Raw genomic sequence first — 14,034 nt, forward strand, 5'->3', positions numbered from 1 at the left:
AGATTTTGTCACTTCATGGCAGTAGACAGAGCCATGAGGTGGTTCCAATCTACTGAGCCGCACGCACACGCACGCGCACGTACACACACACATCATCAGAAAAGGCCTGTGTCCAGCCTGACATTATGGGAGATCCAGTTCTATGGAAGTATAATTCAGCACAAAGTCTCTCTCACACGCACACACAGAAATGAATGCATACAAATACAAACAGAAATGTGCATGAATGCAAACCATCACACACAAACACACACATACAGACACGCACAGAAAATGTTTATTACAAGTAACGACATCTTTACTCCTCTGATAACACAACACACATACAGATATGAATATGTTCTATTCTTTCCAGTATGCTATGCATCACAAACTACTGTAGTGGGGTTGGTAAAAACTATGCGTGAGATATACAACACTCATACTCAACCAGCCACTTTACTACTACAAACTAAATGACCAAGATTCATCAACTACTCTCTTCTCCTTTGCCTTTGTGCTACGTCAACACTATAGTATACTTCCCTTTCAGCTTTGCAGTACTACGCATTTCCTGGTCATCAGGAATGCACCGGGGACACATTCTACTGTATGTGCTGCTTTAGTAAATGTACTCTGGTTTAAAAGTCAATAGGAGGCAGGAGGTTGATGAGCTCTCAGGCTGTCTGCGTCTGAAATGGCACCTTGTGTCTGTCATATACCCGAGTTATAATAAGTGCGCTTAAATGGAACGTAATTGCTTTTTTAATGCGATTTTCTCTCAACGCTAGTCTGATCTTGAACAAGCATGAGAATAGCATGCTATTCACCTCACTATTCGTTGGGGGAGGAGATCAAAGAAATGAAGGTGCATCTACAGATACACCGTATTCTGACCTTGACTTAAATTCCCTCACAGCTCCACCACCTTTACACACGATGAAATTATGAATAAGGTCGAGCAACCTGTTGGTTCCAAGTGGAACATCATCTACATTATTTTTTCAGATAGAAATAACACCATTCTCCATGCACTGTATTTTACAAATTGATAAGAGCTATTAATAAGAGCTGGGTAAATGAGACATCTGTTTGGATAAGGGGATTGAACATTTAGTGACAATTGTTTTAGATCTAATTGACCATATGATCACAGGAGATTAATGTGAAACCAGTCACATGGTGGCAAACTGAAGAATATCAACATGTCACCATTTCCACAGTGAAGTTTATAATATGCTGGCCTTATAATTTATGAAATGTGAAATGTGGAGACCCAAGCAATAGGCTTCTGTAGCCTATCGCAAATGACAGTGTAGCACCAAACCTACCAAGTTGATTCATGATTTTTTTCACTGTATTTAAAAAAAAACACTAGCCATTATCGGTAGCCACCGTCAGTTATACCAACGTACATTTATAACTGTCACTGACTTTAGTGTTAGTTTCCTTACATTTTGCCTCATTCTATTACATGGTTAGTTTACCTTTCTTTCCTCTGTCACTTTTGTGTGGTTGTTCCTGAGGATCGCTAGCAATAGTGGCTAACATATTACAAGTTGTGCAATAATATGAAACATTCTAACCTATTTGAGTCATTATGGAACGCAGACCATACATAGCAGTTTAAACATGGATCCTGGTGCACGGCTCACAACGACTGGACCGTTGTCATCACAGTTCTATGATTAGTGAGGATTATTAGGGTAGATTTATAGGACTACCGTTCAACCCCTATTGTATGCTTTCTCCCCATCCAGTAATTCATGGACTGAACATTTGAATATGGCAGCTTTCAGGTTGAATCAAACCACTGTATTTTTGATTTACCAATATATTTAGTGCATAAAGGATCTCCAAATGTATTTATTTTAAATTCAGAAATACTTTGCTAACCCTAAATAATATAAATATTATTGTATAAATAATAATAATAATAATATTTTGAAATGTACCAATTGGTGCTGAAAGGAGAGGAATATGCATTTAGTCCTACATGGTTTCCTCTTATTGATCCGTAATATTCTGAAATGTTTTCCTGTATATTTTCTAACTAAGGTAGACTACCCCATATTAAATGGATGGATTTAGATAAATGTACTGAAAACCTTGAATGAAAACTCCACTAGAAATTATATTGGGAGGTTTTCAGCAGTTTAATTAAATTCATTCAGAGCACGCAAGGGAACCACGCCTGCAAAGCCTGTTACGCAGCTACAAAAGGTACGTCTGAAGACCAACTTCTGAGTAGTGCGTAGAAAAGGCGTACATTTCCTAAGTCTGAATCGGGCCCATAGTGCACTATTTTTTACCAGGGCCCATATGGTTCTGTAGTAGTAGTGCACTATATAGGCAATAGGGTGCCATTTCGGATGCAGCCTATGTTCCTTTTAGACAGGCACTCTGCCTGGCTGTCAGACACTCCAACCATAGTTGCTCTCCCACCTTCTATACTAGTGGTAAATGTGGGCAGTTGGTCTGTGGGTGGATTGGCTGTAGTTGCCAACGCAGGTGTGGTTGTTGGCGGGGGCTGGACTGTTGTGGGGGCTGAGAGGGCACAACACCAAGAAGGTAGAGAGAAAATCAAATTATATCAACAAATGCACTAACATGGGAATATCCGGATCTTGGATATACCATCAAATCAACCCATTATGTGATTGCGCTTGCCATCACTTGCCATCGTACAGAGCCATCACTTGTTTGGCCGTTGTGGAGAACACCTTGCTTTAAACAATATGGTTATTCCACCACAGCTATGGCTGTACAGCATCTCTTATACAGATGTACGATCTTAATTTGGAAAAACCTTCCTGCAACACAGGAAATATAAAACTTATAGTGCTTCTGAGGTTTAAAAAGGCTTCTGAAGTTACATTTCCACTTTGAAATTTCAGACTTGATTTTCCCTTACAAAAAATGTATCAACCCCTACAAAAATGTCCATTAATTATGATCCATATAATAATTTACATTTCCTGTTGCTGCAGCATTATTGTCCTGCTGTGGCAAACTGGTTTAAATTAAGATCTTACATCGTTAGGTCTGCACAGAACCCACATGCACTCACAGTCCCTCTCACACCATGTCCTTGGCTAGCCCTCATCTACAAAACCTGTTACACTGAAACACTTTGAAGCCCTCCCCCCCCATTTGAATTATAGACCGGCACTGAGGGATATAAAACTGTGGAAAAATGTGTTGGGAGTGTGATCATCATGATTACCATGAAGGGACCCACCACAACACCAGAGGGGAGGGACATAAATGATATATTATGATAGACAATAAATATGATTTTTTTAAGTATGGCATACAAACAGAGAATGAAAAAGAAATGATAACAAGCTCTATCCCATTTGATTAGGATTGTTACTTACTGCCAAGAGTCCCAGCAGCCTCACCTGACAGACAGACAGAGACAGACAAAGAGAGAGAGTGAGAGAAACAAATGGAGATTTACTCATTTCTTTTTGAGAATAAGTGTCTTTATTTATATATAATTTTTTTTAAAGAGATGAAGGCTTTTCAGCTTTCAGTGCTTAATGTACAGAACATCAGGCACCAAATCTGTCATTGGAAGCGGCAAGCCTCCTTTCCCGCTGTAGTTTGTGAGTAAAGAATAGGGTGCCTCTGCATACAGTGTCAGTGTACATCTGTAGAATTCCTCAAGAAAAAGGACTTCTCTCTTGTGAAATGTGACAGCTTCGGCTGCACCACTCTGTGGCTGTATAGAGCAGATGGCCCAAATCATTTGTCAGCCATTACCTCATCCATCAAGTAACGTGCCTGGTACAGTATTTTTGGTATAATATGATGTTTGAAGTGTACAGCTGTCAGCTACGTACAGGTATTGGGGGATCCGTTGGGGGTGGGTAGGTAGGATCCAGGTTTCCATGACTTGGCTTTGAAGCCCCTCTCACAGCGAGTGCAGTCCTGGCCCGTCGTATTGTGCTCACAGTCACACTGCAGGCTGCCCTCCCGAAAGGTGCACTGGCCAGCATGGAGGTTACACTTACACCTATGGCAAGATGGGGGGGGGGGGGGGGGGGGGGGGGGTAGAAGCAACGTCAATCCACAACACTGTGATGGCCTCACTTGAACAACTCCTGCGCTAATTACTCATGCATGATCAAGTACACCTTGCGGTTATTGACACAGTTTTTGATCAATATTATTTTTTATATATTGCATTCCTGGATAAATTGTGGTGTTAAAGAGTAAGCCTAAAGAGTATGATATATAGCGCATTGTTAATTTATTGTGGGCTCAAAGATGAGTATGATATGAGAGAGAGAGAGAGAAAGAGAGAGACAATCAGCAGTATGCATTTGCATGTTTTATAAGTGGCAAGAGCTAAATCTTTCAGGGAAACAGAATCAAATAAATACATAAGAAAATAAAAAGTACCAGGTCAAACAACATTTCCCGATCTCGAGAAATTACTAGGCCATTTACATCTAAATCATTTTTTTAAGGGGTAAGATTGAGATGGCGAGAGAGGTGGCAAGCAGGATAGCATGGTAATGGTGACATTTGAATAACAATAATAATCAGATGAGGGAGTCACTTCCAATATAAAGTGTTCCACTCTGGTGAGCCGACCACCCTTCATTTGCATGAAATATTCATAGGACGGACCTCCACACCTCCACAAGGATTTGTATTTTTGTATTTTATTACGGTTCACCATTAGCTGCTGCCCTGCAGCGAGCGACTCTTCCTGTCTTCCAAACAAGATTAAGGCAATTACATACAAAATAAAACAGTACATCACATAACACATTATTACACACTACTCAACCACAGCATCTCTACAATACAACACATTATTACACACTACTCAACCACAGCATCTCTACAATACAACACATTATAACACACTACTCAACCACAGCATCTCTACAATACAACACATTATAACACACTACTCAACCACAGCATCTCTACAATACAACACATTATAACACACTACTCAACCACAGCATCTCTACAATACAACACATTATAACACACTACTACCACAACATATCTACAATACAACACATTATTACACACTAATCTACCACAACATATCTACAATATAACACACTACTCTACCACAACATATCTACAATAAAACACATTATTACACACTACTCTGCCACAACATATCTACAATACAACACATTATTACACACTAATCTACAATACAACACATTATTACACACTACTCTACAATACAACACATTATTACACACTACTCTACAATACAACACATTATTACACACTACTCTACCACAACATATCTACAATACAACACATTATTACTACTCTACCACAACATATCTACAATACAACACATTATTACTACTCTACCACAGCATCTCTACAATATAACACATTATTTATTACACACTACTCTACCACAACATATCTACAAGACAACACATTATTACATAATACTCTACCACAATATATCTACAATACAACACATTATTACTACTCTACCACAACATATCTACAATACAACACATTATTACATAACTCTACCATAGCATCTCTACAAGACAACATCCATAATACAGCAATATAACAATATTACAATGTGTAGAGTGCATGTGTCTGTGACTGTGTGTGTGCCTCTTCACATGATGCACTGTTCCATAAGGTGTAGTTTTATATGTTTTTTTGGTCTCTGATTTTACTGCTTACATGAGTTACTTGATGTGGAATAGAGTTCCATCTAGTCATGGCTCTGTGTAAGTACTGTGTGTTCCCCATGGTCTGGACTTTGGGACTGTGTAGAGACCTCTGGTGGCATGTCTTGTGGGTTATGCATGGGTGTCTGAGCAGTGTGCTAGTAGTTTAAACCGCAAGACAAGTAGTGATGCAGGAAAGATTGACATGCATGTTATTAATGATGTTAGCTCTCCATGAACATTTAAGGGCCAGCCGTGCTGCTTCTGTTGGTAACAGGCTGATTGGGTTGGTAACAGGCTGATTGGTTGGCAGTTTGAGCCAGTAAAGGGTGGTTTACTATTCTTGGGTCGCAGATATCTCGTCTCCTCGCCACTTTGATACCATGAAGATGTACAGTCGTGGCCAAAAGTTTTGAGAATGAGACAAATATTAATTTTCACAATCTGCTGCCTCAGTTTGTATGATGGCAATTTGCATGTACTCCAGAATGTTATGAAGAGTGATCAGATTAATTGCAATTCATTGCAAAGTCCCTCTTTGCCATAAAAATGAACCGTATCCCCAAAAACATTTCCACTGCATTTCAGCCCTGCCACAAAAGGACAAGCTGACATCATGTCAGTGATTCTCTCGTTAACACAGGTGTTAGAGTGTTGACGAGGACCAGGCTGGAGATCACTCTGTAATGCTGATTGAGTTCGAATAACAGACTGGAAGCTTCAAAAGGAGGGTGGTGCTTGGACCTTTTCGGGTGTGTTTTAATCAGTGAATATTTCATCACACTGTCTTCAACATTCGCCTAAAATGACATACCCAAATTTAACTGCCTGTAGCTCAGGACCTGAAGCAATGATATGCATATTATATATACCATTTGAAAGGATAAACTTTGAAGTTTGTGGAAATTAGAAATTAATGAAGGAGAATAACACATTTGATCTGGTAAAAGGTAATGCAAACAAAAACAACATGCGATTTCGTATTTTTTTTCTGTTCCATTATCTTGGAAATGCAAGAGAAAGGCCATAATATAATGTTTCAGTTAAGGCGCAATTTAGATTTTGGACACTAGATTGTAGCAGTGTGTGTGCAAAGTTTCAGATTGATCCAGTGAAGAGTTGCAATACTGTACAGTATTTTGTATCAAGTCTGCACAAATGTGCCGAATTGGTCAATTGATACATATTCAAGTACATAACAATAGAGAACATACAAAACTGATATGCTAATACAAAATTTAAGTTTACACACTCCCAGGAATGTCATACATGATGGATCATTAGCTTATATACTAATTTTCACACATCTAGATGGCCGGGCGGGGTAGGTATGGAGCCAGAAACAGCAGGGGTTCAAACTGTTCAACCCAGTTCCTACATTTGAATATAACATTTATTTTTATCAAACAAAACTATGCTACATTTTATCTCTTGGACTCTCAGGATGACAAATCAGAGCAAGATTACTGAATGTATTACTGAAAAGTACATTATTTACCTTCAGAGGTCAATGTATCAAACCAGTTGCTGTGATAAGTTATCTTTTGTTGTGCACTCTCCTCAAACAATAGCATAGTATTTTGTTCACTGTAATAGCTACTGTAAATTGGACAGCGTAGATAGATTAACAAGAATGTAAGCTTTCTGCCCATTTAAGACATGTCTATGTCCTGGAATGTTTGCTGTTACTTACAATGTCATTCTGATAATGGGTTTCCAGCATGCATACAAAGAAGGGCATTCTACGAGTACTGTAACGGTTTTGACTTGAGGTTATTATTTATAGGGGTGCCAGGTAGGTTGTGCCTACCAGAGAAAACATTGGTTTCTCCTTTTGGTTTGGGAGGGAATGAGTCCCATCTGGTCCGTCAAGTCTACACCAATACAAAGGACTTATGTAAAAGTCAGGATGGAAATAAACTTTTCATAAACCCTTAAAACATTGGAAAGAACTTCCAAAACAACTATATTATTTTGCGTGGGTTGTATTAGCAACATCAATGATTACACACACATATAATAATATCACAATGAGTTCTGGTTCCTCCAGAAATGTCCTGTACCTCGGGCCTAAAAAAAGTCCAGCCCGGTAAAGGAGTTCAGGGAACTCAAGTGACTTTTGTCACGCAATGTTTGTCCGTTCATTCAGTGTAGTGTAAACCCTCATACAATCAATAAAACAATTATTTTACCACAGAACTTTAAAGCCTATCAACTCTTACTAAGTCCTCAACTACAACTAACTACATAAATCATCACCGTATACATGACATCAAAACAAATGAAATACCGTATACAAAAAGGTTGTAGTCAGTCGGTCAGTCAGACAATCCAATCCGCCAACAGATCTCCAGTGGAGAAAGGCCACGAAGAACAGAGAGGTGTAGTCCACGGACGCAAAGAGTGGATCCGATCCTGGATAAACTCTATTAGGCTACAAAACACACGTTTAACGGCAACAAAACAAATGGAATAGAGAAGCTTCGGAACTGAGGGTTGAACACATCCTCATTCACGTCTCCATCACAACCCCACTTTTGCGCAGCTTATGCTGGCTATTTAATTGGGAATTAAAGGGAAAGCACCCTATTCGAAGGAGAAGCACTGAAACAGTTCAGAAAAATTCAGGGCCGTCACACACCCCCTCCTTTTCTGGAAAAAGCCGACCATTGCACTGGAAGGCACAACTTGGTCGGGGAAACCGAGAAAGGTCTCCTCATCACTTTCCTCTACAAAAATATTCATTACTTTTTGGAGCTCATGCTCCTCAGCTGAGGGGTCACAGGCCTTAAGGTGTGAGACTTCTGGGTCTGGGAATCTGAGAAAAGTCTCCTCACTTTCCTCTTCAAAGATATCCAGGACCTTGCAGCGCTCAATCGCCTCCAATTCCTCAGCCGAGGGGTAACAGGCCTTAAGGCGTGAGACATGGACAACGAGCATATCTCCACCTGTGTCCTCTTTCACCACTCGGTAGTTCAAAGGGCCCATCTGCTCCACAATCCTATATGGATGAGAGCGAAGCCACACCCGATCACGAAGCTGGAACTGCATGTCTCGTCTGTTCTTATCATAATTGATCTTCTGCTTGAGTCGAGCATGGATCATGTTCTTTGAGACAAGAGCTCTCAAGTCATGGAGATGGACTACCTGGTCATAGCAAGCAGCGTCTGGAGTAAGCTGCTGGGGCTGTAGCACCATATCCAAGGGTCCTCGGAGGGGACGACTTAGGTTCAGCTCTGCAGGTGTGACTCCAGTGGACTCTTGCACAGCAGAATTCAGGGCAAATCGAAACTCGTGAAGGTGCTTGTCCCAGTGTTTGTGCTGGGTCCAACCATTGTTGAAGCAACCATTGTCTTCAAGGTTCGATTTACTCTCTCAGTGAGATTGGTCTGGTGGTGATAGGCCGTGGTCAACTTCTGTCTCAGGTTCCATCTTTGGCAGGTCTCCTGCCATCAGGAGACCTGATCAGAGACAAATTGGGAACCTCGATCAGACAGGATGTAATCAGGCACTCCCCAGCGAGTCAGGATCTCTTTCGTAAGGATGTTAGAGACGGTCCTTGCTGTGGCCTGACGCAGGGAAAAGAGCTCCACCCACTTTGAATAGTAATCAACAAAAACAAGCATGTACACATTCTGATTGGAGCTTCTAGGAAATGGACCCATCAAATCCACTCCTAACATTTCCCAAGGTCGGGTAACCACTGTTTGCTGCAACTTGCCAGCAGGCTTTCTACCTTCTGGTTTGTACATTTGACAAACCTGACAGTTTCGGATGTGTGACTTCACATCCATGCTCAGATGTGGCCAGTACAGTAACACTTGCAACCTCTTGTAGGTTTTTAACCTGCCCAAATGACCAGCTAATGGGTCTTCATGGAAATGTTGAAGCAGTTGAAGGCGTAGAGTTTCAGGTATGTACAATTGGTAGAGGGTTCTGTGAGGTAGTTGTACAACACGGTAGACTTTGTCTTCAATGATGGTCAGCTTTGTGGTAGGATTGACCATCTTTTCTCCATCTTCCAGGATAGTCTGGTACAAAGCCTGCACTTTTGGAACATCCTGTTGGGCTTTCCATATGGCCTCATCAGAGATGGGAAAGACCGTTTTGGGCGAGTCTTGCCTGCTTGACAGGACAGTAGCACATGTAAGATGAGGGCCACCGTTATCACAAGCAGGAGCTCTGGATAAGGCATCTGGAACAGTGTTGTATTTTCCTTTCCTGTATTCTACTGCAAAGGTGAACTCTTGCAACCGTAGAGCCCATCTTATGAGTCTGGTACTTGGTTTGTTGGTCTGCTCCATTCAATGTCCGACTGGCGAATGCTAGTACTTCTTCAGTGCCAAGTCCAGTCTGTTGGACTAGGACAGCACCAAGTCCAACATCACTTGCATCAGTGTAAACAACAAAAGGGCAATCAAAGTTGGGATGACCTAAAATGGGAGGTGTGACGAGGTGTCGTTTCAGGGTTTCAAAGGAGGTCTGGCACTCTGCCGTCCATAGGAATTTCACTCCTTTTTGCTTCAACGCGTTGAGGGGTTCTGCCACATGGGAGAAGTTCGACAGAAACCGATGGTACCATCCAGCCATCCCAAGGAACCGCTGAAGGGCCTTGAGTGTGGTTGGCACAGGGAAGTCTTGTACAGCCTTTGTCTTTTCAGGATCCACATGAATGCCGTTGAAAGACACAATATGGCCAAGGAACTTCAGGGAGGTTTGGCAGAAGTTGCTCTTCTTCATATTCAAGGTCAGACCAGCTTCTCTTAGCTTGTCCAAAACTGCTTGAAGATCTTGAAAGTGTCTTTCTCTGTTCTGAGAGTAGATAATTATATCATCCAGGTAGATGAAACAGATCTTCCCTTTGAGCTCACCTAACGCAATCTCCATGAGTCTTTGGAAAGTGGCAGGTGCATTCTTTAATCCAAAAGGCATTACCTTAAAGGACAAACGATATGGCTTTTGCTTGATCGGCATTTCCTGTGTAAGGAATATTTTGCGCTTCAGGAGCCCGGTGCGTCCTAGCTTTGAAGTACATACATCAGCATTATTCTGCAGCTGTTCCAACAGCCTTAACTCCTCTGGCTGTTCCAGCTGAGCTCTTCTCACAGCCTGTAAAAGGAGATCGTCAGAAGGATTATCAAGGGTTAGTGGTACCGGAGCAACGGCAGAGAAGACTGCCACATCTGAACCCCAATCATATAACTTTGTAGCTTCTGATTGGAAGAAATGCTTCTTGCTCGGATTGTATGGAAAACAGTAGCAATTGTGTGCGATATCAATCTGGACACCACTGAAGTACATGAAATCAATTCCCAACACTACAGGAATAGCAAGGTTCTTGGTTTGTAGGATAACAGAAGGAATCATATAGGAGCGGTTACACAGGCAGAACTCTACCTCACTTCATCCAAGTGGTCTTTTAGCCTCACCATCAGCCAGATAGAGTAGAACTTCTGTCCACTGCTTCAAGTTGTATTGTGGACCTTTAACCTCCTTCCACAGTTTCTCATTGAGCAGTGTGTAGGATGACCCGGTATCCAAGATGGCTCTTCCTGTCCATGGGCCTATGGACAGGGGTAACACCAGTTGGTGCGGTATTAACTGAAAGGAAGGGGATGTCGATGGGGGGGCGTAGGCAGTGACTCTTGGGGTTTCAGCTCTGGTTAAAGCACCTAGAGTAGGATGGTCATTCCTGCTAAGAGAGTTAGGTGTGTTGGCCTGTTGCGATTTGTGGTTTCTGGAAGGGTTTACATGATACGGTCTTGGACACGTAACTGACGAATGTCCCTTTTGGCTACATCTCCAACAGAACATGAGAGGGGTCTTGGCTGGAGACTCTGGCTGTTGTTGATGGTCTGTCTTGAGTAACTGTTTGGGGGTCTGTTTCTTTCTTTGGTCATATTGCTGTTGGCATTCTCTGTCCTTCTCAAACTGCTGTCCCAAGCGAACCAGTCCATCGACAGTGGTGACTCGTTCTCGGAGTTGACTGGCTAGTAGTGGGTTGATGTTCTTCAAGATCAATTTAATGACCTCTTCCTCCTCAATGCCAGGTTTCCACCTTCTGCACAGGGAGTGGTAACCGTATGCAAAGTCACGGATACTCTCTTTCTCTCTTTGTACTCAATTTCTGACTCTGTCTGCCAACTCATCTGTGTAGTCCTCAGACAGAAATGCAGAGGAAAACTTGGCCTCAAAGTCAGCCCAGGAGGTAGTGGTGAGACGTGCCACATCCCACCAGTCTCAAGCTGTCCCATGCAACACATTCCTCAATGTGGCAAGGAGTTCGTCGTCAGCCAGGGGATTGAGGGCAAGAAAGTCACGACATCTTTCCAGATATATTAGTGGATCAGGAGTGTCATCCTTTTTCCCAAATGTGGGAAATTGCAATTTAATGGGCATCGCCCCCACATGAAGTCTACTCATATCACCATGAACAAAAGAGCTAGGAGGGATTGACGAAGTAGAGGGGGAGGGAGTTATTGGACCATGAAAATGAACACCAGGATGCATGGTGGATTGCATCCTGCAAGGGGTGGCTGCAGCATGGCCTTGTCTTGGCTGTTCAGAGGTGCCAGCTTGGCCCGCAGTGGTCGGAACAGAAGTGGACACCAGAGAAACTCTCTGCAAGGAGTTGTGCCTAATGGAGGCCATGTCCACAGACACATCATCCAACATTTTAACACAATTAGAGAGTTCTGTCTGCAAGTGGTCTACAGTGTTAACCATGGGAGAAAAAGCAGAATTAACGTCCTTGAGGAGTGTGGTGATGTTGCAGGCGCCATTGGAGTGGCAGTGAGTTGGTTTCGTTGGTAGTCAAACTGCCTGTCCATGGCACCAGTAATTTCCCGTCTTCCACTCTCACTGAGCTCTGTCAGCGTGTGGGTTAGAGTGCTCAGTGAGTTTCTGAATTCCATGGCACTCTGTTGTTGCTCTTCCCTCAGACATTTGAATTTATGGTGGATAAGAGTTTGGAGATGTTTTTGAGTCTGACGAATATCAAGGATGTCACCTTGAAGTTGTAAGACTACAACCTCTGGAGATAAACCAGACAATGGAGGAAGGTTGGGTGTCAGAGGGAGGGCTAGCTCAGTACTTCCACACAGATCCATGTCAATAAGTGAGTAACTGGTTAGACTTCTGGCCTGTGGTTCAGACCGAGCATTCAGATTCCCAGGGCTTTGGCCCAAATCAACTCCATTATCTCCATTCACATTATGATTTGTATTGTCAGCTTGATGGTCAGAATGGGCCTGTGTATTCCTATTGACAGGTATGACATGGATGAGCACGTTATCTTGGGGTCAATCCATTGTTTTAATTCCACACAAAAAAATTGCTTTGGTTAGTTCTCAATGTTGAGCTGTCCCATCTGGGGTGGCATTTTTTATGTAACGGTTTTGATTTGAGGTTATTATTTATAGGGGTGCCAGGTAGGTTGTGCCTACCAGAGAAAACATTGGTTTCTCCTTTTGGTTTGGGAGGGAATGAGTCCCATCTGGTCCGTCAAGTCTACACCAATACAAAGGACTTATGTAAAAGTCAGGATGGAAATAAACTTTTCATAAACCCTTAAAACATTGGAAAGAACTTCCAAAACAACTATATTATTTTGCGTGGGTTGTATTAGCAACATCAATGATTACACACACATATAATAATATCACAATGAGTTCTGGTTCCTCCAGAAATGTCCTGTACCTCGGGCCTAAAAAAAGTCCAGCCCGGTAAAGGAGTTCAGGGAACTCAAGTGACTTTTGTCACGCAATGTTTGTCCGTTCATTCAGTGTAGTGTAAACCCTCATACAATCAATAAAACAATTATTTTACCACAGAACTTTAAAGCCTATCAACTCTTACTAAGTCCTCAACTACAACTAACTACATAAATCATCACCGTATACATGACATCAAAACAAATGAAATACCGTATACAAAAAGGTTGTAGTCAGTCGGTCAGTCAGACAATCCAATCCGCCAACAGATCTCCAGTGGAGAAAGGCCACGAAGAACAGAGAGGTGTAGTCCACGGACGCAAAGAGTGGATCCGATCCTGGATAAACTCTATTAGGCTACAAAACACACGTTTAACGGCAACAAAACAAATGGAATAGAGAAGCTTCGGAACTGAGGGTTGAACACATCCTCATTCACGTCTCCATCACAACCCCACTTTTGCGCAGCTTATGCTGGCTATTTAATTGGGAATTAAAGGGAAAGCACCCTATTCGAAGGAGAAGCACTGAAACAGTTCAGAAAAATTCAGGGCCGTCACACACCCCCTCCTTTTCTGGAAAAAGCCGACCATTGCACTGGAAGGCACAACTTGGTCGGGGAAACCGAGAAAGGTCTCCTCATCACTTTCCTCTACAAAAAT

The 14,034-nt window shown here is 42.1% G+C and overlaps 1 protein-coding gene across 1 annotated transcript in view; it reads right to left on the bottom strand.

The window, feature by feature from the left end:
- The window catches only part of ntng2a (netrin g2a), an 83,808-nt gene that overhangs the window by 19,031 nt on the left and 50,743 nt on the right, over positions 1-14,034 (bottom strand). Inside the window, exons 4-5 of the mRNA XM_020468540.2 lie at positions 3,828-4,000; positions 3,360-3,383 (exon numbers count right to left, since the gene is read on the bottom strand). Of these exons, the coding sequence (XP_020324129.1) occupies positions 3,360-3,383; positions 3,828-4,000 (197 nt within the window). The remainder of the gene's footprint in view (positions 1-3,359; positions 3,384-3,827; positions 4,001-14,034) is intronic.

This window comes from Oncorhynchus kisutch, linkage group LG3 (genome assembly GCF_002021735.2).
Source record: "Oncorhynchus kisutch isolate 150728-3 linkage group LG3, Okis_V2, whole genome shotgun sequence".
Classification (NCBI taxonomy): domain Eukaryota; kingdom Metazoa; phylum Chordata; class Actinopteri; order Salmoniformes; family Salmonidae; genus Oncorhynchus; species Oncorhynchus kisutch.